Source organism: Eleutherodactylus coqui, chromosome 7 (assembly GCF_035609145.1).
Source record: "Eleutherodactylus coqui strain aEleCoq1 chromosome 7, aEleCoq1.hap1, whole genome shotgun sequence".
Taxonomy (NCBI): Eukaryota; Metazoa; Chordata; class Amphibia; order Anura; family Eleutherodactylidae; genus Eleutherodactylus; species Eleutherodactylus coqui.
This window is the reverse complement of record NC_089843.1, coordinates 52,003,368-52,031,276: the sequence shown is the minus strand read 5'-3', so window position 1 is coordinate 52,031,276 and position 27,909 is coordinate 52,003,368. Positions and strand designations below refer to the sequence as shown.

Genomic DNA, 27,909 nt, shown 5'->3' with positions numbered 1-27,909 from the left:
AAAGTTTATTTAACACATTAAGTGTCAAGTTAAACTTTGCTACATCTGCATGCAGACCACCAAGGAAGCTAGCATTAACTCCTTAATTGCCCTAGACCACTAGGGATATTGGTGTTAACCTTTTCAATACTAATAAACTAGATATTTCCCCTCTCCCTGATATTACACTCCATTTTTTTTATCTTGCCAGTGCTTTTTAGTAGTAACAGTTGCAATGCTGTGTATAGAACATTCTTTCCAGGAAGCTGACATTTATTTCCCTGTCTGACCAGTGAATGTGACAAATTTGGAAAGGATGAATTATTCTGTTTGAAATGTTCGGTTACCTTGTTGAATTTCTTTGTCTGAAGGATGGAGAACCATTGTTTGTCAGATAACCTGCCAGCTTCAGCAGCAGCTGCCATTCGTCTTCTGCAGCAGAGGACACACAGTTCGTATCACAGAGAATAAATAGCATGAGGTAGTGTTTATGGTGACATGTATTCTAAGCATCAGGACTGGAGGAAGGGAGAGGCACTTGTACATGGAAGATTTGGGCTACTAGACAAATAGTTATTGCATAGGGCCAATGATCACGGGTGGGGGAAATTGGCAGAGGTGGGAGGGGTAGTTTCTGCGCACAGCACCAACCTCTAACCTCCAGAACTGAGCTCCACTGATCAACAAGTCCATCTATTTGTGTTCTCTCTGCTCTTTCAATCTCCCTGTCCTAGTGTTGCTTATGTCTTCGGAGGTTGCCCTTCTTCCCTATGGGCACCCACTTTGCTCCTTCTGACTTCTGTGTCCTCTGATGGTCAGGTATACTGCAGGCTATTATTCTGCACCTCTGACTCCTTCTCTGCACTGCATTCCAGCTGTTCTCTGTCCCTCCCTATAGAACATTACACTTCAGCACACAACTTTATTGGACCCTTCCCATGGGACAGAATGTTCTGCACTGCTCACTGCAGGTTTCGATGCAGAATTGCTGGCAGGATTCTATGTTCAATCCCGCCCCCCTCACCTCACAAAACTTCCACTGTCAGTGCATCCCGACAACCGGCAGCCTGTAGTGAGCGCTGAGCCGCTGGGCAGGTGATGTGGATTTCTACCCTGTTTTTACAAGGAAGTGCTGCGGAATCTTCTGCTGCAAAGATTTTGCAGTATTTTCACCCTATGTAAACATACCCGGGTTGTAAAACGCAACGAACATTCCTCAAAAATGCCCTGCCAATAGGCACACGTTTGTGTGACACAGCTCATAGGGTCCTAGTAAATGAGACAACTGTCGGGCACTACCCACGAGTCGTCTGAGCGATATTCGCTCCTGTGCTTTCACACATCGCTCAGTGAATAGAAGGGGAGCGGGATGGAAATTGTTCTGGCCACCCGCTTCCTTCACAGTTAACAGGCCGTCATTCATGGGTCCTCGTTTGATTTTTTTTGCCTGCATAAACCTAATGATGAACAAATTATTCTTCGTTGTTCAGTCGCTGCCGGCATTTACACTGAATGCCCGTGATCCATCTAGAATCTGATCGATGATCGGCTCCGAAGAAGCGTGTTGTACCTGCCACATATTACATCACCGCAGCGACTAACCACATTGATTATTATACTGGATTGATGTCATGTCCGATGACACTTCTATACATACAATCAAGCACATGCATTGGGAACTATTTGTGTAAACGTAATGTACTTGAGGGGATTTGATGAACAACAGTATTGCGCCGCTATGAGAAATGGAATGAACACACAGAAAAGAATTCCCAGCAGACATTCTGCTTCGTTTTGAATTTCAATAGCAATGGCTGTGATTTTTATGTGGATTAATACGTGACCTAATTTTATGCCAGCGTGAACCTGCAAATACATACACTTTGTTTAGAGGGGGATTTACATTTGCATTGGCTGTGGTACTGCTTGGGGTGATGCTGCATGGGCGGAATGTGCGCAGAATAAAGGAAAGCATTGACTGCTACGTTATTTAGTATTCTCTTGGATTTGATTCTGGTGTATTTTGTGCATTCCTATAGAAAGAAGAGATATGGGTCACATCGAGCCAGGCAATCCATAGATATCAGTCATGGAAGGGATCGCCATGCTAATTTATTCGCAAGTCCTTCAAATTTTTACTTAAAGGGGTTTTGTCATTTAAAAATAAAAATCTATACTTACCTATTCCTCCCTAGGCAGCCTTCTTAGCCCTGATCTTCTCCAGTCCCCCGGTCACCTCACCTCCAGCCAGCTGGATCCTTTTCTTCTTGTTATGATGCGTCCTTTCTCTGCGGGTCAGTGTAGGTTACGTCACTAGTGATGTCGCATTCACTGCCTAGCAAGGAATGCCGAGCTATTGCTGAGACTGCTCTTGTGCACTGTCTTGCTGTGAGAGTTCATATACTATTGCAGAGAGACAGCACACATGCACAGTCTCGTCAATAGCCCGACACTGCCTGCTAGGCTATGAATGCTTCATCACTAGTGATATAGTGTACATTGCCGTACGGGAAGGAGACTGCAGATAATGGACACTTAAGAAGAATCGCCTGGCTGGGGGTGGGGTACAGGAGACAGAAGATCAGTGAGGGGAAGATCTAGTAAGAAGACTGATGGGGGAGGAATAGGTTAGTATAGAATTTTTGTTTTCTAATGACAAAACCCCTTCAAGGCCCATTTACATGTAACAATTATCGCTCAAAATTAATTCAAACGAACAAATCTTCACGATAATCGTTACATGTAAATACAAAGCCATCTTGCACTTTTCATTCACCTGTCATTTATTGCTTTCGCCTGGTTTAAATTACATTCTTTCAGTCCTTTGAAAAACTAAATGACTTGAGGGGAGGGGTGATTGTTTACTAATCGCAATCACTACTTGTTTACTCAAGCAGCAGAAGAGGAAGGCTTATTGTCACATTAATTAAAAACCTGCTGGTCAGAGATTCCTCCTATAAACACACCTGAGCAAACAACATAAACAGTGCTTACTTTAGCTAATGAGGGAAATGGTGAGGATTTCAAACAATCATCTTTAAGTATAAATGCGACAATCCTTGTGTGTAAATGGGGCTTTATACTAGCTGACTTTTTGTTCACTAAACAGATTTTTTGGGGGTAGTTGAGTGGAATCAAAACAATTAGTGATTTATGATTGAATTATTGACCAGAACCCTGTTGGTGGCGGAGTTCAGTGCCATAATTAACGGTTTTGCTACCCTAGGCACTTTTATTGCTGGCAACCCTATTGGTGAGTTTGGTAGAGGGCCCTTTTTTATGGGCCGAAAAATCCTTCAAATTCTGCCATCCAGCAAGTATTTAAACAATTATCGTTTAGTGTAAATGCATGCCCCGACTGAACGACGAACGAGAATTTGTCTGCTTCTCGTTCATCGTTCAGTTTGTGCTTGCAGAAAAATGAACAATGGATCTGTTCAGTTTCAGTTCAATTATCACGCTTAGACAACAATAGTCCATAGCGCCGATCTAGAATGACCACGACCGAGAGCATTGTTATATTTGGTGTAGATGTTGGATTGCCTGTCCGTTGCACCCACGAGCATCACTGTCGACCAGGAGGCCTCCACCATTTGGCAGGGGGTCGTCTCTCGATTTTCCTAGCAATTGCTGTGGTTAGAGCACCATGCGCCGGGACAGCTTCTGACAAGCGTGCAACATGACCAAAAAGTGCAAGTCGTTTCCTTGTTATTGTTTCTGTGATTGACTTGAGCCCCGTGCAAGCCTGTATCTCACTGTTTTTGTTGAAGTCGAACCAACGGTCACGGAAAATTCGGCATTGGCATCGCATGTGAAAGGACTCCAGACGCTCAGTGGTTTGTGACAGCAAGGTCCAAGTCTCCGAGCCGTACAATAATATTGGCATTACGCAGGTCTGGTAGAATCGAATCTTAATCCTGAGTGTTATGTTCTGCCTTCGGCAGAGTTTTTCTGGGGACCTCATCGCCGAGGCTGCCAGTGCTATTCTCCGCAGAATGTCCGGAAGCGCTCTCCCATCTGTGTGCTGAAGACTTCCAATGTACACGAAGTCACTGACAGTGTCGACTCTCTGGCCGTTTACGTCTAGGTCCAGAGGGATTGCGCCGACTCCTAGATTCTGCCGCTTGTTTTTTTTGCCAGGAGATGTGAAGCCCAAGATAGGACGCCTCAGAATCAAACTGTTCCAATCAGTGTCTCAGATTATTAGATGTGACGTAGCATTCCTTTTCAGTCACAAATCCGTGATGCAAATTGCATGCCCCGTTCTGGACTGGATCCAAGTCCAAAGACATCATACGCTGAAAAATAGAACCACAGGGCAGCAGAATTATGTTCAAAAAACCAAGGCATCCAAAAGCAAGTGTCTTTATTTACTCACAATCGAGAGAGATGGTGACGTTTCGACTACATACAGCAGTCTTTGTCAAGCTCGACAAAGACTGCCGTATGTAGTCGAAACGTTGCCATCTCTCTCAATTGTGAGTGAATAAAGACACTTCCTTTTGGATGTCTTGGTTTTTTGCACGATAATTTTGCTGCCCTGCGGTTTTATTTTTCATCCAAGAGTGCAACATCGTCAGCGTAGTCCAGGTCAGTGAGGTGGTACTCCGGAAGAGTGATCCCATTACATTGGATAATATGCTGAAGAATCCAGTCCATGGCCCTGCAGAAGAGTACAGGACCCAAGACGCAACCTTGTGGAACACCAGACGAGGTCTCAAAACTAGCAGAGGCTGAACCGTTGATACGGACTTTGGCGGATGTGCCCTGATGCATGTCTTTTAGTATATAGAAGAAATGTGGGGGCACCAATGTCACACAGAGCCTTCCATAGGGCTTCTCTGTTGACTGAGTCGAAAGCCACCTTGAGATCGACATACGCGACGAGAAGCGGTCTGTTAAATTCTCTGTGTATCTGTGAGATGATCCTAAGAGCGAGTATGGCATCCATGGTGGAGCGGCCTGCCATGAAGCCCGACTACTGGGGTCTCTGCTTGGAGATCAGGAGTGGTTGTACCCTTGAAAGTAGAACGTTTGTGAAGACCTTGCCAGGAACCAAAAGGAGCATTATTGGCCTGTAGCTAGTGCATGCTGTTTTTGGGCCCTTCCTCTTGTACAGGGCGAGAATGAGGCCCTCCTTCCATTTGACAGGGACTTTCCCACAAGACTAGACATGGAGAAATAGCTGATGTAAAGTAGTGCTTATCGGCTCAATTACGCATTTCAGCAGTTCAGGTGGAATGCCTTCTGGGTCGGCAGCGCAACCATGTCTAATTTTCTGAATAGCAGAATGGACCTCTTCCCGTGACAGAGCATCCGCAGGCAGAGAATGGTTGTCCAAAGAAACGGATGCGAGGTCATTGAGGTCATGGCATGGGTTAGCCGGTGAATGGTTTAGGGCAGATGAGAAATGTTCACACCAGCATTGAATTGTCTTGTCATGGTTGGTACAAAGGCTGCCATCAGATTTGTGGATTGGCAAATGCCGGCTGGTCCCTGAGGACCCTCAGATTCTGGCGATTGCTTTGTATGCTGCTCTTATATTGTTTGACATCAGACCCTCCTCAGCTTCATCAGCCAGAGCACCAGAGTACCGCTCCCTGTCTTTCTTGACCTTTGCACCCTTCAGCCTCTTACATTACGCTTGGTCGTTTTTAAGGTGGGCTTACGCCTTCGTTTCAAGGACCTGCATAGTGTCGTCCATTAGCCAGGGCTGCCTATGGTGACACCGGTATCCGAGAATAGTTTTTGTGGCTTCACGGACAGCGTCTCCTGTGACATTCCAAGCTGCCTCTGGTTCATCTGGGAGATGGCCCAGAATGTGGAACTGGTTTTCGATTGCGATGTTATACTGACGTTCGAGTGCTTGATTTTCCCTTAGGGAGTCAATGTTCAGTGAAGGTTGTGATATGATCTTATGGTGTGGACGGAGTGGAACTGCTATTTTGGCAACAAGCAAATGGTGGTCTGTGTTTGCTGGAGCTTCTGCCCCGCGGTAGACTCAACACAATTTGACAGAATTGCGATGACGTATGAGTATATGGTCCAGTTCCTTTTTTGTATGTCCATCATTGGATATCCTAATAAATCTATGGATGTTACGTCTCTGGAACCAGGAACCCGCCACTGCGAGACCCATTGAGGTACAGAATGACAACATCCAGTTTGAATTGTCGTTGGTTGGGCCAACGATGTCTTTGTAGCCAGGAATTTGGGGACTTGGGTTTGTGTTGAGCACTATGAGTACATTGTGCGGAGGGACGGACTGCACAGTGGCGGTGAGCTGGTCTTAAAAGGCATCTTTGTCTGCAGCTGTGTGTTCTTCAGTTGGTGCATATGCCACAATGATGGACATGTGACCGTGATGATGAACAAACCTGGCGTACAGCAGACGCGGAGAGATCGGATTCCACATTACCATGGACTGATTTATGCGAGGCCGAAGCATAAGTGCCACTCCCTGGGTGTGGTCTAAGCTACCGGAGTGTAGTATGGTGGCGCCATTAACCTCGTGCTGGTCATGATGCAGTAGACAAGCTTTGTTGATGCCGGCTACAGTGTTATATTTCGCCAGTTCATTGATAAGAGCCACCTAAAAAAGCCAGTCCCATTCAGAGTAAGGGCATTCCATGTGGTGAAGCGGGTGACTGAATGCAGGTCAGTTCTCGGGACCCGGTGATCAACCTTCATCCAGAAAGGGCCGTCCCGAATAGGGTTTTTAGCGCTTTCCTTTCTTGCGTGCACTGTGAGGTGCTGGATGCGCAGTCAAAAATCGCTACCATACGTGGCGATACACCGACTCATATAGTGCTGCGTTATACACAGTGTTTTACCACACGCTCATCTGAGCCCAGTCTTAATTTGGTGGTTTTCGGTAGTACCTCCATTCTTGGTATTTTAGTGTAGATCAGGGGTCAATAGCTAACAGTACACACTGGTTAAATCTAATGTGTTGTCATACTGTTGTAAGTAGGGTCCATCCCGGTGATGAGATGGGGGTATTACCTCTAAAGACCACCCCTGTAGAAAATGGGAGTCTTATCTCGGAAGCCTGGACTATGCCGGATGCTTTCACATTTCTTCCCTCCTTAGGAAGGGCTGCGGCCCGTGGGCTGGACCCATAGCCGTACCTCTGCCAATAGTGACAGTCGCGCACTTGAAACATTGCTGTCATGGGCTTGGGTCCATAGTGATGGGAGACATACGCCACAATGGTTGCAACAACCCAACTTCTTTTAATTGTAGTCCATGACAAAAAACAATAACCCGCCTTGCAAAGAAATCTTAATAGCAAGCGGCTTCATACATAGTTCTTATTGTCCGTGCAGGGAAGTCAGCATTGTTCAGAGACTTTAATTAACAGCAATAGTAAACACAGTCCTCTTATGGACATGGCTGGTGGTCAACTCAACAGTCCTTGACTGATAATGGTACCCCACAAACTAACGGGTAGTTTGGGAGTTAAATGTGGCTTTTATTTTACGAGTAATCTCTTCTGCAGGATGGAGGTCTAACCTTTGAACTTGTTAATGGATTTAACAGTATAACAATAACTGCTAGAGGGGTTTATGATGATGCACTTGCTCACTTATCCAGCTTGGCCTATATGCCGCTTCCAGTATACGAGTGATAGTGGAGCACTGAGCATCTGGACGTCCACTTTAGGACACAAAACAATTACTAGACCTTAGGCCGAATGCTTTGGTGAAGATGATTTCCTCTCTGGAGCGACAGCTGTAAGCTGAGGTCTCCAGGGCCTACTGGAGGAGCGGAGACAGTCTTCTTACCGGTAGCCTTCTCTTCTCTCCTTCTCAGAATGGCGCCAACAACTTTAAAATGGCACGGCATCCTGCTCTAAATACTCAGTTTGAGGAGGGCCGTCCCGACGCCCCACGTGAGCACCACCACATGACCCACTAAATCTGCTAGTATTAGACATCCTTGTGTGCGTTACGAACACAGGTCACTAGGTGGCAATATAACATTGTTAATAAAGCCTTACAGTGTCATGATATATCTAGGGTAAACATAAGAGAACATTTTTGCAACATGTGTCCCCTCTTCACTGTGACTACAGAAACAATGGCACATGTACGTTAACTTGCTTTGGCCAACCACATTATATGCATACATACACAATTATACAAGCATACACTCACAACCATTATACTAAGGTGACCAGATGTCTAGATTTAGGTGGGACAGGCCCACTTTGGGACCCTGTGCCCTGCTTTCCCCAAGGTCCCAAGCGGGACAGTCGATTGTCGTTCCACATCTGTCCCACTTTTGTCCTGCTTTCAGGACGTGGGGTCGCCATGAAGGTGATTACAGCTGGGGTCCCGCAGCTGCCTGGACAGTAATTACTCACTGGCACTGCTACGGGATGCACAAACTGACAGCAGTGTGTGCACCCAGGATCATCTTCCCCTGACCACTCCTCGTTGGTTCCGCAGGAGGAGAGGAGAAAGGAAGATGATTCCAGGCGCATACACTTCCATCAGTGTGTGCATCCCACAGCATTGCCGAGTGAAGGAGGAGCGGCTCTCTGAAGACAGAAAGGAGGTGAGTATATCAGTCATAGGTGGGACTCTATTACTACTGGAGCTACTGTGGGGGTCACTATTACTATTGGGGTCGATATAGGGTACATTATTACTACTAAAGCCACTGTGGGGGTCACTATTACTGCTGGGGCACATATATAGGGGACATTATTACTACTGGTGCCACTGTGAGGGTCACTATTACTACGGGGGGAGATATAGCAGACACTATTACTAGTGAGGCCAGTCTGCACGTGGCAGCATACCTCAAGCTGACTTAAGGTATCTTTCCACATGGTGGAAATGCTGCGGAATGTCCACAGCAGAAATTTCCGTGGAAAATTACGTAGCATTGCAGCATCCGAAAAACAGTCTAAATCCGTAGCATTGGTGCAGATTTTGACTGGAAATCAGCTGCGTACGCACAGCTGATTTCATACTATGCAGCGCTCCCACTCACCTCTTGCGAAGGCTTCCTGTTGTCAGCGCACCCGCCTTAAGGTTCCCAGCTGCCTGGTCAGGTGTTGTGCCACTGGTCAGGTGAGGCCACTACAGGCCACTGGTAACCGGAAGCCGGAGAGCGCTGACTGTAGGAAGCCTTCGGAGGAGATGAGGGGGAGCGCCACATAGTATGAAATCAGGGGTAGATATGCTGCTGATTTCCAGTCAAAATCTGCACCAACGGAATGGATTTTGAGTGTTTTTTGGATGTGGAAATGCGGCAGAATTTTCTCCCTGTCTTTTTTGAACGTTCCTGTACTTTTTATAACAACGGAGGTAAAATACATTGTGATCAGCCCCGCCCCTGACCACACCCCTTTGTCCTGTTTTGACCCAGGAAAAATCTGGTCATCTTAATTATACATATACACCTCTGCAAAACATATGCTATATAAACACACACATAGCACTGCTACATGTATACACGCACACAATCACAATAAATCCCCTTATAAGTACTGAATGGCTGCTGTTTACACTGAATGATCATCGTTCAGCTGATCGTCCATCGTTTAGGCTGCATAAAATCCTGAACGATGATCACTCAGTTTAAACAGCAGCCGTTCAGTATTGAACGGCCGCTGTGTTAAGTGAATGGAGAGGAACAGGGAGAGCGAGGAGAGAAATCTCCTCCAGCCACCCCGCTGCGAGCCAACGATACTCGCTCCTGTGCAATATCACGGGAGTGTGTACATGTGGAGACGAGTGTTGGTCATCGTTGGCCAGACAGTCATCCCGTGTAGATGGGGCTTTACAACGGCATTTAAATGCCTTGATTAGAATGCAGAATCCTGAAAGCTGCCCCACATCCCCTCCACAATGAGCTCAAGGGGTGCCGTTTGGTTGCTGTTGCACCTGGGGACCTCCTGAAAGGCCCAAGGGCAGCCGTTGCAGATTGCCTATCAAGCCATGCCTGTGGAATAGCTTGGTAGATTGCCTGTCAGATGGTATTCATCATACTACAAGAGTGATCAAACCACCACAAGTTCTTGTCCCCTATGGGGACTAAAGAAATGTAAAAATCAGTTTGAAAACATTTTATATATTATAAAAAAACAAAAGATAATACAAGTTTTTTTTTTAATCTTTTCCCATATTTATAATAAAAAACCCTAAAACATATTTGACAGTGTTGCGGTGATAAAACTCTGATCTATCAAAGCAGCGGATTATTTATCTGCTGCAGTGAACGTTATCAGAAAACAAAACGCCAGAATTGAGCTTTTTTGGTCACACCATCTCCAAGCAAGGAATTTAATACAAAGCGATCAAAAAGTCATATGTACTCCAAAATGGTACCAACAAAAACTACTGGACGTCCCGCAAAAAATGTGTCCTCACACAAATATGTCGGCGAAAAAATAAAACAGTTACTGCTGTCAGAAGATGGCGGCAGAAAATAATTTCATTTTTTTTCCAAAGATATTTTATTTTTTAAAAGTAGTACGGCAAAAAAAAAATCTAATTTGTTCTTGTAGTGATTTTAGTGACCCAGAGAATAAAGTCATGTCATTTTTGTTGCAGTGTGTTCAACGTAGAAACAAGACCCTCCCAAAGATGGCGGAATTGCTCTTTTTTTTTCTCCCCCATTTTGTTGCACTTTTTAATTTACAAAAGTTTTTCAGTAGATTATATGGTAAATTACATGGTACAATTAAAAAATACAACTTGTAACACAATAAACAATGCCGTGATAGCTAAATGAATGTTATGATTTTTTTAAAAGTAGGGAGGAAAAAACAAAAATGAAAAAAAAAGAGGGCTGGGTCCTTAAGGGGTTAAATATTGTTTTGTTAGCAACATTTTTTTTAACCCTTTGCAATCCAATTTTGGATTCAGAGTTTCCTAGGGGGCTTTCTCTTTCTGCCATTTCACAATGGCGCCATCTGCTGGCCAGAGCCAGTACTGCGGTATGGGACATGCTGGAGAGGCCCCCGAGAACAGAGCGGCCAGCAATATACAGTAAGAATACCCTGCCGGAGCTGTACAGGCTTCAATCAGAATGTCTTCAGACGTCAGACAGTGGATTAGAAAGGGTTAATACTGTACCCCGTTCGCTCTGGAAAGGGCAATACATGGCTGGCACAGCATGCCAAAGATCCCAGTCACCCTAGTAACCAGGGTGTGGTATAAATTGTAGGCTCCCGCCCCCGAGCAGAGAGGGTCTCTGGTGAGGTCAGAGATACAGAGAGTCTACCCGCTTCCCACTCAGCTAAAAATGGAAAAATTTGTTTTTGTCAAAATTTTGTCAGTTCATTCAGGCTTATTAAAGGAGATGTCCCGCGCCGAAACGGGTTTTTTTTTTTTTAAACCCCCCCCCCGTTCGGCGCGAGACAACCCCGATGCAGGGGTTAAAAAAACCACCCGCACAGCGCTTACCTGAATCCCGGCGGTCCGGTGACTTCAATACTTACCGCTGAAGATGGCCGCCGGGATCCTCTATCTTCGTGGACCGCAGCTCTTCTGTGCGGTCCACTGCCGATTCCAGCCTCCTGATTGGCTGGAATCGGCACGTGACGGGGTGGAGCTACACGGAGCTACACGGAGCCCCATAGAGAACAGCAGAAGACCCGGACTGCGCAAGCGCGGCTAATTTGGCCATCGGAGGCCAAAAATTAGTCGGCTCCATGGGAACGAGGACGCTAGCAACGGAGCAGGTAAGTAAAAAACTTTTTATAACTTCTGTATGGCTCATAATTAATGCACAATGTATATTACAAAGTGCATTATTATGGCCATACAGAAGTGTATAGACCCACTTGCTGCCTCGGGACAACCCCTTTAAGTATTGAAAACTTGACAGTTCTTTTGGTGCTAATTGCACCAGGAAACTGTCAAAATTGCCCCATTTACTACATGTTTTAGAAACTTAGGAACACTTGTTACAACTTATCCAAAAAAAGAATGTCACTTTTTGGAAAAGAAGGCGTAACCTAAATGTGACACAATGCCCTAAAATTTGCGCCACAGACTGGGCCAAACCTTTGTTTTAGGCTCCGCTAACAATTAGGTGGTATGATGTTAGACTAGACAGTCTAAAGATTCCACAGATGGAGCTTTCAGCAGAAATAATGGGAATCTGGCACATAGTAAGGGCTCATGCCCACAGCCGTGCTGGACTCCACCAGTGGAATATTGCAGCGGAGTCTGCCACGGCGCCCCCCCTAAACCCCCATACTTAACACTCTGGATCCGCAGTACGTGTCCTGCATGGGGGGCCGGCACGCATGCGCACTACAACGCATGGCAGTGTCAGATGATGTGGCCGGCGGTGGGCGGAGCCGCGTATTTACGCGATACTTCCGCAGTGCTACAGCGGAAGTATAGCGTGACTGCCAAATTCCATTGACTACAATGGAAGCCGGCCGCACGTATTCCTGCGGCATTTAGAACATGCCGTGGGTTATTTGACGCTGCGGAATTCCGCAGTGGAATTCCGCAGCGTGAACATTGAGCTATTAGGTTCAATAGAATCTAATAGCTGCGGGCAACGCCACGGATTTCCGCCTCGTACAACGCGGCAGAAATCCGGCTGTGGGCACTAGCCCTAAGTCTGGTTTCAGTTTGTCTAATTTTATACAGTGTTGGTAAATCTGCTCCCCCATGCAGTCTGAATAAAGCATACTCTTTATTTAATGAGATGGTATGATTGCAAAAATACCAATTTTTTATTGCTTTTTTATTGTTTTACTACATTTGCACAATAAAAATACTTTAAAAAATGTGTTTTGCTTTTGCTGTATTCTGAGACCCATAACCTTTTTCGTTTTTACAATCATGGAGGTGTGAGAACCTGATAAGATGACATTTTCATGGGTAGCATTTTTGTGTATATGACTTTTTGATCGCTCTTTATTCTATTCTTTTAAAGGCAGGATGAACAAAAGAACATCAGTTTTGACTTTATCACTGCGCTGATTAAATATCATGATAATTTGTAGTTTGGCTTGTTACAAATGCAGCGTTACCAATTATGTGTACTTTTTCTTTCTATTTTTGGACATAATAAGGCATTTTTAACAAAGAGGGAAAAAGTTTTTTTTTTCATTTTTATAATCTCTTTTTTATATATTTGTAAACTTTTTTTTTTACTTTTATTTTAGTCACACTAGGGGACATGAACTCCTGTGACTTTCCTCACTCTGACTCACATAACACATTACAATACTTCTGTATTGCAGTATACTATGCCTGGCATACTACTAGGTCCTTCTTCTGACAAGGTCTATAATAATTGTAGTAAAATAGCAGACCTGCGGGACTATTGTTAAACCGCATTGTGGGGAGGAGTATGGGGTGACTGGGGATGCCTTCTTCCTCTGTCTGACCACTTAGATGCCATGGACAGCATTGATCGTGGCATCTACGGGGCTAAATAACTGGGAGTTAACTATGATCCTGGCCATTGTAGCCAGTGCTCGGCTGTATATTACACTTGGCTCCCACAGCAAATGCCCCTGGCACAGCCATTGTGTCTGCACCAGTCTACTCTAGAACTGTTACTACATGGGAGAATTACCCCTTTCCAATCCAATTTGTATCCTGGTTTTCCTAGGGGGCTTACTCTTTTTCTGCCGTTATACAACGGCGCTATCTGCTGGCTAAAGCCAGTACTGCATGAGGTGACACGTTGGATAGGCTCAGACAGCAGAGAGGCTGGCAATATACAGTAAGAGAACCCCAACGGACAGCTTCCAACAGCCTTAAATCATAGTCTTCAGAGGTCAGACAGTGGATTGGAAAGGGTTAATATCTTTGGGGTACGGTGTATATGTGCTCGTAAATATATTATGCACTTTATTGTTGTCTTATGCCATGAGGGTGGTGGCTTGAGTGAATTGCAGTTCAGAGAGCCCATTATTTTAGCTCCCCGCATTATAGGCAATTAGCATTAGACAAGTAGGAGGAGCAAAATCTATAAACGTTCCTGCAGTTATCTACAAAGTTCTGAGCAGTCTAGGGGAAAATAGTAAAATGTAAAGTTGTTAAGCTGATTTAGGGATCGGTCACTCTCAGTACATGCTCTGCCAGTGCTGGGAGTTTGCCTCTTCCGCTGACATCATATCCACCGATTCTTCTAACAGTCCCGACCATGAGGCTGTGATGTCAGCAGCAGAGTCATTTGGAGGCAGGGTGGAGCTCGGAGCTGGATGTTCCTCTGGAAGCAGGCACATGCACAGTGGGTGGGGCCTGGGTGTTTCTCCAGAAGAAGGCACATTGGCAGTGGGTGGGGCCGGGGGAGTTTCTCCAGAAGAAGGCACATGGGTAGTGGGTGGAGCACGATTGCTTCTTCCGGAAGAAGGCACATGGACTGTGGATTGGGGCCAGATGAATCAGTGGGAAACTGACAGAAGTGACGAGGCAGGCAGCCAGGATGATGAACAACAACAATGTGCAGCAAGTGTTGTGGGAGAAGCAGGAGCAATATGAAAACATGTAAAAGGTTAACTGGTATATTTATTTGACAATATATGGGAGAAATAGCCGTTATGTGAAAAACTCAATTTAGTATCAGAAAAGTCCTTTAATAGAATGTGTCAGATGCAAGGAATAGCCTGGAGCAAGACCAAATTGAGCATCCGGTATTACAAAATACTGTAAGTTGTCAAGGAACTATGTACCATATCGCCCCCCACCGCCCATGTGGCTATGGTGACTTTAGAGAGAAGGAGCTCATATCTGGTTGGTCCAGACCCAGATCTTTGCAACGAGTGGTAAGAATCTGTGCAGGACTCCCAGGGTAACTGCATTGATTAAGAATTAGATTAAAGGGGTATTCCCAAAATCAACTTGTATCCGATCCACTGGACAGGTGATAAAAGTCTGATCATGGGGGAATCATGAGGCTCTCACCAATCCTAAAAAGGGGGGGCCCTTGGCTATTTCCATCACCCCCATTGAAATGAATGGAGTGGCATGTTAGACTGCCGCCCCATTAGTCTCCTCCTCAAAACAAGTAGGTGCAGCGACCCCCCCCCCCCCCCCCCCGAGTGAGGAGGAGCGGTGAGACCCCCACCAATCAGACTTTTATTCCCTATCCTGTGGATAGGAGATAAGTCAATCTTTTTACAACCTCTTTAAATAAAGACAACAACGCATGTCCTGGGTAGCAGAAAGTGACACCATAATGGGGGCACAGTTTAATATAATCAGGATTCATAGCCATCTGATACCATTAAGTTTTTAAAGGGGTTATCTGGTACCTTTTTGAAGTTTAAATGGCAGGTTAAGATTTGGTAAATTACAAATCAATCAGTACCTCCCTGTCCTTGGCCCCGGCGATCCAGCACTCCTGCCCTGCTGTTCTCTGACAGAAGTCAGGTGACTATTGCCAGCCAATCAGAGGTTCTAGCATCACTGTTCAGAGCTCCTGGCATCATGGTGCTCAATATGTGAGCGCTAATGTCAGGAGAATAGGCGGTGATACTGCAGCCTCTGATTGGCAGGCAGTGGTCACCTGACTTCCACTGGATCACTGGGTGATGTGCTGCTTGATTTCTTAGTATACCACATCTGCACTTGGCATTTAAACTTCAAGAAATAACTGGACGACCCCTTTAAGGTAGATCTCCATGTCCTCCCTTATTGAGTCTCATGTGCCTCAGTCTATGTGCTATGTACTATCTCTAGTAGTTTAGTTATTTGTAGCTTGTCTAATTTCTATTCTGGCACACTACATGTGCTGGCTATAGAGAGCAGCCCATCTGAGCAAGCAGAGCTGCAGTGTAAAGTATTGAGGAGGGACAGAGCCTCTGATGAGATAAGAGTTCCATTTCAGACTATTTTTGGCTGCTATACACAATACACTTATGCCAGGGGCGTCCATTTTGAAAGCCGCCATATTGGAACCAAGTTAATATTTTCGTTTGGGATGGGGTGCATGTGACATGTGTGTCTGTTGTATGTGCGCCACACTCTGGGTTTTCACTGCATAAACCTGGACTTCACATCCCCCCACAGGTAGAAGCCCAAAAGGGTGAGATCTGGGTAGTGCAAGCGCCACAATGCCCCAGAAACTGTTAATCCATAACCTCACGGACATCACGCCCATAATGTGGGGTGGGCACCATCCTGCTGGAAGAACACTGAGAATGTGCCATCTTGCAGATGTGACACCCATTGTGCAAATTGAACACGGCGATCAGAGATGATGCAACAACTGGATCTTGTACGGGTGCTGTTGTATGCGTAGCAAGTATCCGCATGCTGATGGTTCAACTCACCCCGCTCCCCTGCGACAGACACCAGGGGCTACAATGTGGGCTCTTGCAGGAGTATGCCAGGACGGCCATTGTTGCTGCTCCATCTGAGGAAGTTTTGTTACTTCTACTTTTTGGCAGGTCCAACATAGAACTTGTTGGGTGGAATTTGGCAAGCAATTTGCTTTTTGTGCCATAGTGGATGGATGGTTTGTTAGGGTGCCATCTGCTGCGATGACCCAGGTACTGCACATTGTCTGTCCTCTCCTCCCGTATTAACCGTATCTGTGCTTGTAGCAAGCAATTGCTAATAACTTCGGCAGGAATAAATATATGTCACTTTTAGGCTACATTCACACGGGCGGACGCTCTTGTCAATGTGCGTTTTTCACGATGCAAGGCGTTTTTCAATCAAAAACACCTCGCATCACTTCTGTGAAATTGCGCTCCTTAGACACGTGTTTCTCAAATGTCAGAGGATCACAAGTGATTTCAATGGGAAGCATCACATCCCACTCAGACGGCATGCGAGTGCCATGCAATGTCTTTTAAGGTCCCAATGAAAACCATGGGTGAGGCTTTCCGAGGAAACGACAAAAGGTAAAACCTGCTGCGACTTTTATCCTCGCAGCATCACTGCAAGGGGAAAAAAATCACTCAGGTGAATAAGTCCATTGAAAAGAATGGAGTTCATATTCATCTGAGTTGTGTGTGTCTCGCCCGTGTGAATAAGCCCTTAAGCACAGGTTTGGATTCCTCATCAAATCATCAGATACATATGTCACACCTTCCCATATAAAAATATCAACTTTGTTCTAAGATGTCAACTTTCAAAATGGTCATTGTGTTGGACACCACACATAGGATGGCGTGCCCAACCACCGTTCTCCATTTATTCACGTTTCTCCATACCTTTGGACCATTTTGTACTTTTAAAGATAAAAGGTAAAGTAACTAAACAATAATATTGCTGATGATATAGGATTCTTAGCAGCAAGCTGTAAATGACACTGGTTTATCGGCCAGGAGTGTATTTCTGTTTTGCTGACATCTAGTGGCCAATATGAAAAGTTCTCTATTTTACTGCTGGAAAATCTGATTTTATGGCTGGTACAGAGCCTGAGCAAGTGGAGCATGAAACATTAACAATGTCTTTGATGTTTTTGAATCTCTGTGTCGTGTACCACCCTGTCAGCTCCTCCATTAGATGAAGTGTGAAATTAGTAATTGATGTATTAGTGATAAAAAGAGATTTCTTGTTCTTATAAACATGTAACAACTGATGGTGAATGATGCAGAAGTACATTCTGATGGTACCTGGATCCATCTTATACGTTAATACGCTGTATATACAGTCACTTATACCCTCTTCTTCATTGCAGCTCCATACCCTCTGGCTTGGAGGGCACAGCATGCTCTGGCCCCTTCATCTGCAAGCAACACAACCCCTTGGTCAATGATGAGAAGTTCACCCGAGGCAGGTAAAAACTGGCTTCATATTATATTCTTATGTTGTATGAGGTTTTTTTTTTTACCTTTGATTGTGTTTTATTTTAAATGCCTATCTATACGAAACAATCCAAATATGTTGCATTTTCACATTGGCCATTTACAATAAGCTAATATTTCCTGTCACTTTTCAGCTTGTGTGACGCACACTGAGGGCAGGTTCAGCAGTCATCTCATTACCATTACAGGCTGGGTTACAATAAAAGATGAGACCTTTGAAGTATACCTAGAATTTCAACAGGTTTCCAAAATACACCAGATTCTTTTTACCCACTCATTGACTACTGTTTGCACCCTGTTTCAAGTTTATATGTTCTGATTTTCAGCTGGTCTTCCCCATTTTTCTGCTGCCCTGCTGTCTGTAATCCACTTTCAGACAGGGGGCGTGTAACAAATCTAGCATTCTGCCAGTAGTTCACTGTCCTGTACTTCCTTTCCCTCACTTCTCATGCTGCATTGCTTTGTATCTGGTCTAATCAGCAGGGAGGCAGTATCTGAATGCCCACCCTTCTGCTTTCCCAGGATGCATCAGTTTATCTATCTGTCTACAATACTGTGTAAATGTTTAGGCAGGTGTGAAAAAATGTTTTTGAGTCAATCACACACAATCACTATTTTTGAAAAAAAAATCTAACTTTGCAGGATTATCTATCTATCTATCTATCTCATATCTATCTATCTATCTATCTATCTATCTATCTATCTATCTATCTATCTATCTCATATCTATCTATGTCATATCTATCTATCCATCTCATATCTATCTCATCTCTCTCATATCTATCTATCTGTCATCGCCTTCCTCTCCCTTCCTTCCTCTTTCTCCCTTCCTTCCTCTTTCTCCCTTCCTTCCTCTCTCTTCCTCCTTCCTTCCTCACTTTCTTACTCCTTTCTTCCTTTCTCTCCCTTCTTTCCTAACCATCCCTCCCTTCCTTCCTCTCTCTCTTCCTCCTTTCTTCCTTCTCCTTCTCTCCTTTCGCTTCCTTCCTGACCCTCCCTCCCTTCCTTCCTCCCTTCTTCCTCCCTATTCCTCCCCCCTTCCTTTCTCTCTCTTACTCCCTCCTTCCTATCCATTACTCTTTTCCTTACTTCCTCCCTCTTCCTCCCTCTCTGTTCCTTACTTCCTCCCTTCCCTCTACAGATTTCCCCTTCCTCATTTTTGTGCATTTAAAAAATGGAATTCTCCATTTCCCTCCTCCTGAAGCTGTAGAATTCTCCACCTTAATACTATTCTAAATATTGACATTTGAGCTTGAACTTTACTGTAATTTCTTTTATTGAGTGCAGAATCTTCCCGTCTCCCCGTAGCTGTAGTAACTGTAATGATCAGACTCGCTGATTATGTCGTACGGTGTTCTCAGTGGTTGTAATATCTGAAGTGATGAGATACTTCTATCACACTTGTGTTTCCTCCAGTGGATTCTGACACTCCGAGCAGGAAGGATCTTGGCAGTTTTGTGGTGGCTTAAAGGGAGGCTCCATTTGTGACTGATATTTGCTTTATTGTCACCCTGTGTGATATTCTGCAGGAAACCTTTTCATGTTTTCTCTCCCATCATACAGTTGTTCTCTGGCTCATAGTGACAAATCTATAAAGCTTATTACATATCTCTATTTTTATTGCAAAACTATGTTCTCAGTTAAATAGTTTTTGGGCTCACTGAAATCTTAAAGGGGTTCTTGAAGTTTATAACATAATAGCCTTTCCTTTGTTTCATCATTTCTGGGTTCAATGTAGAGGACTACTCATGCCGGTCCCCTTCCTTCTTTACTGCAGCTCATCCACATGCCTTATGCTTAAAGAGACTCTGTCACCTACTTAGTCCTATAAGCTAAGCTTATTGGTTAACAGTAGGTGACCTGCTGAGTCCGGGGATGTAAATTACTTACCTTCCCCGTCGTTCCTCCCGATGTGAATGCTGGAAGTTATCGCTGCAGTGCATTGAGCGGCGCTATTAAGTTGTCCGCCCATTATAAAAGTAGAACTGGTGGACTACTTAGCAGCGCCTCTCAATGGATTCAGCAGCGGCTTCCAGCGCTCACATCAGGGGAACAACGGGGGCTGAGCGAGTCGCCTACTTTTGTCCATTAAGTTTAGCTGATAGGGCTACAAGTAGATGACAGATACCCTTCAAGCTCATCTCATTCACTTACACAGATTGTGGCCAATCCGTGCTGATCATCGAGGATCCCTGAGGTCGATCACCCAGAGGACCTTTTTAAATGCGTGTTGTGGCATTAAACTATTGATGACCTGTCCTCAAATATGTCATCAGCAGTTGATCGCCGGGGTCTGCCATTTGGGATCCCAGACAATCAGCTAATTGAAGAGGTTGTGGTGTGCATATGAGCACCACGCCGGCGGGCTTGTCTTAGGCACCTGAGGTCGCGTTCATCGGTCACATGGCCTAAGAGGATCTCAGCCCCATTCAAGTAAAAGCGATTGAGCTGCCCACCAGGCACAGTCATTATACAATGTATGGTGCACGTTGGTCCTAAGTGAATGGAGCGGAGGGCATGCAACTACGCCGCCACTTCATTCACTTCAGTGACATCAGAAATGACTGACTTCAAGCACTTTGGTAATCTCCGGTGCGGTCATTAAAGCAGCATGCCTACACAACCTGCGCTCCATTCACTCAGGAACTGATCGGACCCCCATTTTCGGGATCAGTGGAGGTCCTAGCGGTCATAAGGTTATCCTCTATCCTGTCAATAATGCGTTTTCATCAGATTTTGTTCATACAGGTGTCATCTGAGTGTAATCCATTTCTCACATGCGTCAAAAAAGGAAGGTGGCCCAATTGTTGGCATTTAAGTCACAACCTTTTTAAAGTCAATGGATGTGTGAAAAAAAAAGCAGCACTGGTGCCCTGCGACGGCATTCCATTTTTTCACATACCTATTGATTTTAATGACCGATTTTGGTGCAGGAAAATGCCCCAAAATAGGTCATTTTTAGAGATGAGTGAGCATACTCGCTAAGGACAATTACTCGATCGAGCATTGTCCTTAGCGAGTACCTGCCCGCTCGGAAGAAAAGGTTCGGCAGTTCGCCTGCCGGCGCGGGTGAGAGGTGGTAGTGAGCAGGGGGGAGAGAGGGAGAGAGAGATCTCCCCTCCATTCCTCCCCGCTCTCCCCCGCCGCTCCCCGCCCGCCGCCGGCAGCCGAATCTTTTCTTCCGAGCGGGCAGGTACTCGCTAAGGGCAATGCTCGATCGAGTAATTGCCCTTAGCGAGTATGCTCGCTCATCTCTACTCATTTTGCTATCTTTTTTTAACACGGACCATCGGTCTGTTAACAAAGTGAGACGTATGAATGACTGCATTCACTTTTATAGCCGCAAGTTCTGCCTTGACCTCCATCATTAGCAAACTCCGACAGAGCTCAGATGTTAAGCATGCCCGTGTGAATAAGCGCTAACTGGTGTCCATACTCAAAGAACTGAAGCAAACCGGACCCACGTCCAGATGGAAATATTACGGAAGATGTGTGGCGCATCAGCGAATGTGCTACCTGGATATTTGGCCGGATACAGGTGAAAATGCATAACGAATGGCTGCTGAAATGACTCGTTGGTTCACTTTAGTGTCCATTTAGATCTCCTTTTGTGTAGCAGCATATTATTATAGTAGGGACACAACTCTCGGATGTGTCAGGGCAATGAATACATATGCATCAGCCCTTCTTCTCCTTTTCTTTAACCCCCTGCAGTGTTTTCCTTCACAGATGGAATAAGTTTGACTTAAGACTTTTGATTTGAAGACCATTTGTTGCCAGAACGTTCCATGTCTCCTATTTGCGCCTTTGTTTATCTTGGATGGCGGCTGTTTACCAGGGCACCAATCCAGTTGCTCATTTATAGAATGTGAGTTAAACAAATAGAGGCAGCACAAAAATTATGTAATGAATAGGAAACAGGATAGTCCCAATTTGCATCTGTAACCGATGAACTGGGGCTTTCATTCCAAAAAAAACAGCTTAGAACAAATTGTAATTTGTTGTATGGATGCTCCAGAGCCCCGTGGCCCACATGGACATCGCCGTCCAGCACATCCCTGACATACAGAGGTGTGAGCATAGAGTAGCATCCAATGATGTTGTGTCCCTCAGGGCGCCACTAGAGGGCCGGAGGCTCTGGTCTCATACAGATTGTACGTAAGCCATAGGGATCGGTGATATTTACCTACAGGTTACAATGTGGACATTTGTATTCATCAACAACAAATAAACTGTTTGCAGTCTGCGATGTTGTTGTTGTTGTTAGCCGTTTAGCCGTTCACCATGCTCGGCGACTCAAAAGGCTCCCTCCATGTTTTTTAGTTTTGCACTGCTTCAGTTGTGTGATATCCCAACCAGTATCAACCATCGTGTCCTTTGCCGAGTCTTCTTTTGCCACTGATCTGTCCAAGCATTATAGATATTTCTAGTGACTCTGCTCGCATTACATGGCCAAAATAAGTGAGCCTGAGCCCGGTTATCTTGTCCTAATAGACTCATAGACTGGTAGAGTTGGAAGGGACCTCCCGGGTCAGTGGGTCCAACCCCCTGCTCAGTACAGGATTCACTAAATTATCCCAGACAGATATTTGTCGAGCCTTTGTTTGAACACTTCCATTGGAGGAGAACTCACCACCTCCTGTGGCAACCTGTTCCACTCATTGATCACCCTCACCTGTAAAGGCATCTGTTTAAAAGGACACTTAGTTTTCTCATCATATCCTGTCCCAATATTGGTATTGGACAGTCCAGTAGGAACAGGAATTGACGAGTTACTTCTTTGGGCTATAACTGAACATTCAGTGCCTGTATCCACCACGAAGTTCACAGAATGACCCCATACATTTACTCTGACCATAGGTTCCTGGAAGCCAAGCAGATAGGAACCTGGTCATCCTTATTCAGCATTATCTTCATACAGCGGAACAATAGGACTAAAACAAGATGGAGGTTGTGGTGGCAGGCCTGAGCGGCTCTGGTAGTGCTCATCTCTGGTAGTGGCCATTGTGGGCTGGGCCTCTTCCTCCTTCTCTTCCTGTATGAGCAACGGAAGTGAGGGGGCAGTCTCTACTCCAGTGACAATGCTTCCTGCACCTTCTGCATTGGTCTCCATCACAGAATCATAGAATGGTAGAGTTGGAAGTGACCTCCAGGGTCATCCAGTGCAACCCCCTGCTCAGTGCAGGATTCACTAAATCATCCCAGACAGTTGTTTGTCCAGTCTTTGTTTGAACACTTCCATTGAAGGAGAACTCACCACCTCCTGCGGCAACCTGTTCCACTCATTCATCACCCTCACTGTCAGAAAGTTTTTTTCTAATATCTAATCTGTGTCTCCTCCCTTTCAGTCTCATCCCATTACCTCTAGTCTTTCCTTGTACAAATGAGAATAGGGCTGATCCCTCTGCAGTGTGACAGCCCTTCAGATATTTGTAGACAGCTATTAAGTCTCCTCTCAGCCACTTTTTTGCAAGCTAAACATTCCCAGATCCTTTAACCGTTCCTCATAGGACATGATTTGCATACCGCTCACCATCTTGGTAACTCTTCTCTGAACTTGCTTCAGTTTGTCTATGTCTTTTTTAAAGTGGCATGCCTAGAACTAGACACAGTATTCCAGATGAGTCTGAGCCGGGTCATTGTGCCTTCCAGTGATATATCGGGTCTTATACGATTCAGGACTTCTCTGTTTGTTACTCTCGCTGTCCAGGGTATATGCAGCAGCTTTCTCCGGCACCACAGATCAAACGCATCAATCCTCCTCTTATCAGCTTTTTCCGCAGTTCAGCTTTCACATCCATACATGGCTATGGGGAAAACAGTTGTTTGCACTATCCTGCGTTTAGTTGCTATACCGATATCCCTCTTTTCCAGATTTTGGCCATGTTTAGCATTGTGCTTCACCCCAATGCTATCCTACGTTTATCTCTAACACAGATTCTCTAGCCTGGTCAATTTTGGAGCCAAGGAAGATGAAGTCTCTCACATATCTATGACCTCATTCTCGATTTTGATGTGAATTTGGCCATTTTTGCAGTTGTCTAGAACTGTTTTTGAGTGCCCTTCTGCGCTTTGTACTGTACTTTTTGTGCGCGCAAATTGTGCACACTTGCATGTGCAAAAAAGATACGCAGCTACAGTCCCGTCCATTGACATCTCTAATTAGTCTAATTAGTTCCATATGGTCTATTTCCCTGTGCAAATACAATGGAAAATAGAACATGCTGCACATTTTTTTGCGCAAAGGAAATGCGCACGAAAAATGTGCACTTATGAACGAACCATTGAAATTAATAGGTTCTATTCACTGTGTATTGCAAATCTGGTCGTGTGAATCCGCGGTCAGAGAGATGACGCAGAATACTTATGCTCATTCAGTAAATATATGCTATATATTATGTAGAGAAGCTTTCTGGAATGCCTGTGCATACTGGGGAAAGTGATAGAAAGTGCTAGAAGCTTGTGGGAAACGCCATAATATTAATGGTTAATGCTAATGTTTATTAGAAGAAATGCCGCAGTAATAGCCAATTATTGCATAGAAGCAAAAGCTTAATTGTGCATTGCTAATGTAGTATGGTTAGTACATGAAGGCCGAGGTTTATTAGAGATAAGCATGTAACAAATGGGTTTAGTATGTAAATACTCAGTGCCGGTGTAAAGGGGAGGTGGTATTATGGCGCGGCGGTGACAGGACGGAGGCAGAGACAGCACTTGTACAAAAAGCAGAACTTTATAGAATGGAAATAATGGTTTCACTTCACAGAAGGGCACCAATACTTAGATGTTGCCTTATAGCTGTCGTGTTATAACATACAAATGGCGCTTACCAGCTGCTTACGCCAATATTATATCGTGTCGGGCCACACTGAGTCTCCTGATTACCTAAATCGGCCATAAGTCGTTAGCAACTCTTCTTCATGTAACCTAGATGTGTTTTCATCCCTTTTTTACCAAGATGCGCAATATCTCAGATGTCACACTATCAGCATTCACATTGGGCATCCAATTAACCACAGGTCTCTCCAACTACGAACACTTCCCTGCTACACCTATAACATCAGGTATCTCACTGCGCTCATCCATACGTCACACAAAAGATAGGATATATTGAACACTCTGAACAATCAACACTGTTTACCACACACAGTAAACGGCTAACAGAATGCAGGCCTGCTAGTCCCACAAAGTCCTAATGTGCACACTGTTATTGAGGACATTTCTCACTTACGTGTCTAGCTGATGAGTGGAACGTCATCGACTGTCCCAACCTTACCCTGATCCAACTGCCCCTCCATGCTGGGGCTGTATCGCAGTTGCTCAGTCCCTTGGACCACAACTCTCTTCAACAAACTTTCAGTCCATCTCTTTGCCCCTGGTCATCAGGGCCTCTTGGTTCTCTAACTTTGCCCCATTCATCAGGGTCTTGTTGGTACTGTTGGCCACACTCCTCACACACAGGAGCTGTTACTGTCTATGCTGAGTCACACCCTTGTAAGGCTGCTCTCAATCCTTATATACAGGGTGCCTCCCTGTTCCAAAACCTTCCTTACACATGTGTCTCATCCCAGAGGAGGAGTGGAATCTCCCTCTCACTCCAGCCCTACTAATAGGCTTTCTTCTGGGCGGTGATGTGCTAGCCATGTCACCACCCGCATCACAGAAGTAGGTAGTAGAACCTCCTCTTGGCTGGCAGCACTCTCCTCGTCTACTTACCCCTTCCTCCCCCTATCACTGCATCAGGAAAGGGACCCTGTTATGGTGCTTGCATGCACCTTCCTGCTTTTCTCTACCCCAGCTGTCACTGGGGAATATTCCACACAGCACTGCAGGCACTGAGAATCTCGGTGCTTCAGTGTACTTGTCTGTTCCCTGTCCACACGGGATATTAAGCAGGAAACAGTGCCAACGAGCGACTCTCGGGCCACTGTAACATTGGCTGTAAGCCACTTCTATGTGCAGGGAAGGGAGGGGGAAAGGACACCACTCATTCCCCCTTACTCCAGCCCTAGATTAGATGGCGCCCGGTGCAGAATTTATTTTTTATTACCCCTTGTAAAAAAAAAAAAGATATACAATATATTGCATTGATAGGCCATCTACTTGTAATCTGCGTGTGTAGAAAACAGCACAATTGCAGCATACCCACACAAGAAAAGTACAGGAAATTAATTCTGCACCAGAACCAAACTCATAACATAAATACAGCACCGGATCCAAGCTCATAACATAAATACAGCACCAGAACCAAGCTCATAACAGTAGCAGAAGAAATGTTGTTGCGGGGGAGCTAATAGGCTGATAGCTATGCTTCAGAACATCAGAGGGGAGGAGACAGAGCCAGGAGAAGGAGGATTCATGCAGGTCCACCAGATGCTGTCACATGGGGAGGAAGATCATTTGCCAGGGTAGACTTAAGGGAGGGATTCATCCCCAGTCTACATCTGCCTGGTACCACCCTACATGTTGGTGGCCAGAGCCTTGTGCGATCACGGGTCGTACGTAACTAAGGTAAGCCATGTCTATTGTGGGAAATGTGTGTTATGCGACTGATGGTTATTGTAAAACTGATGATAATGATTGTGTGTTACCAAGCAGTTAGGTTATTATAAGCAGTCTCTGACGGGATCTATGTGGACATTGTGTGTGGTCTCGTCCCTAGACTTGGTGGCCATTGTAAGGTGGACATCACTAGGTCACCACACTGGGTAGGATATGTGCAGCACGTGGTAGAAGACATATTCCCCAGTGCAGAGGCTGTGTGGGTATATAAGGTGGGGTGTGGCACACAGTATGTCCTTGTAGTGGAGTACGCAAGCAAGCCCGAGGTCTTTACAAGGTTGGGTGTTGCTTAGTCGAGAGCCACAAGAGAAGCCCTGGAAGCCTGTGCGTACAGGTGAGGTGCAGCTTGTGAAGATAGCTAGGGAAATTCCCTGGAGCCTCCACTTTGGAGATTAGGTGCTCAGATACTTGGACTGTAGTAGCTGATGTCGCTCCGGTCATTGACCTGCTGATTTACTGAGTCAGATAGAGAGTCTTTTACCAAAGAGAATTTGAGTGTATCACACTGCGAGCTATGTGAGTATCCACTGAGTCATGTCAGGCCTGCTGAGTAATCAAAAGACTGTGAGCAACTAAAGCTGGCAAATTATAGAGAGACTGCAAAAATGACGGCCTCTTGAATATACATATATATATAGACACTGATATTATGCAAAGAGGTTGCCGCATAGTTAGAGATACTATACTCTATTCCGCAAGGATTCGCAAGCCGAGACAGTGTTACCAAGATTTCGGAGTCTGTATTGTCGAGTACTAGAGACTAATTCAACAAAGTATTTGAAACTGTATTGCAACATTCTGAAGCTGTATGCCACGCTAAGGTGACTTTACTGCTGAACGCTGTGTGCCAAGTTAATATGTCTATATCAGTAATTCAGCTGCAAAGTAAAGACTGTTATTGTATTATGCAAAGTCCGCTCCTACTCGTTATGCTCCTGTATGTGAACAACATCCTCAGGGCTGGCTTCAAGTTAATGTGGGGCCTCGGGCGATATAGTCTCCTATAGTGGGCCCTTTTGGAGTGTGTCAAGACACACACTGCAGTATAACTGCACTGCACTGTATTCCACCATTGTTTTTTGATACCTCATTTATTACGTTAAAATAATGTGTTGAATTTATTATATGGATTGTTACTGTGTCACCTGAAAATAGTGCTTCGCCCTCTGCCCCAGAAATAAATGACAGTACACTGTGTTCCCTAAAAAAACGGTTATCTTTTCTTCTCTATCCGGGTCCAGACTGTCATGAAGACTTCTTCCAGCCACAACTCATCTCTACACACTCTTCCCATCCTACCGTTATCCCTGCTAAAACTCTCAGTGCCCTTACACAATACCAGTGCCCATCACACAGTGTGATTGGTCCCCATTGTGGCCTGCACACAGTGTGATTGGTCCCCATTGTGGCCTGCACACAGTGTGATTGCTCCTCCTTGTGGCCTGCACACAGTGTGATTGCTCCTCCTTGTGGCCTGCACACAGTGTGATTGGTCGCCCTTGTGGCCTGCACACAGTGTGATTGCTCCTCCTTGTGGCCTGCACACAGTGTGATTGCTCCTCCTTGTGGCCTGCACACAGTGTGATTGGTCGCCCCTGTGGCCTGCACACAGTGTG

The 27,909-nt window shown here is 45.2% G+C and overlaps 1 protein-coding gene across 2 annotated transcripts in view; it reads left to right on the top strand.

Annotated features, from left to right (window-relative positions):
- CTBP1 (C-terminal binding protein 1) overlaps positions 1-27,909 on the top strand; it is a 318,027-nt gene that overhangs the window by 19,205 nt on the left and 270,913 nt on the right. For both annotated transcript variants that reach the window (XM_066573001.1, XM_066573003.1), the window contains exon 2: positions 17,605-17,703. In XM_066573001.1, coding sequence (XP_066429098.1) covers positions 17,605-17,703 — 99 coding nt within the window. The remainder of the gene's footprint in view (positions 1-17,604; positions 17,704-27,909) is intronic.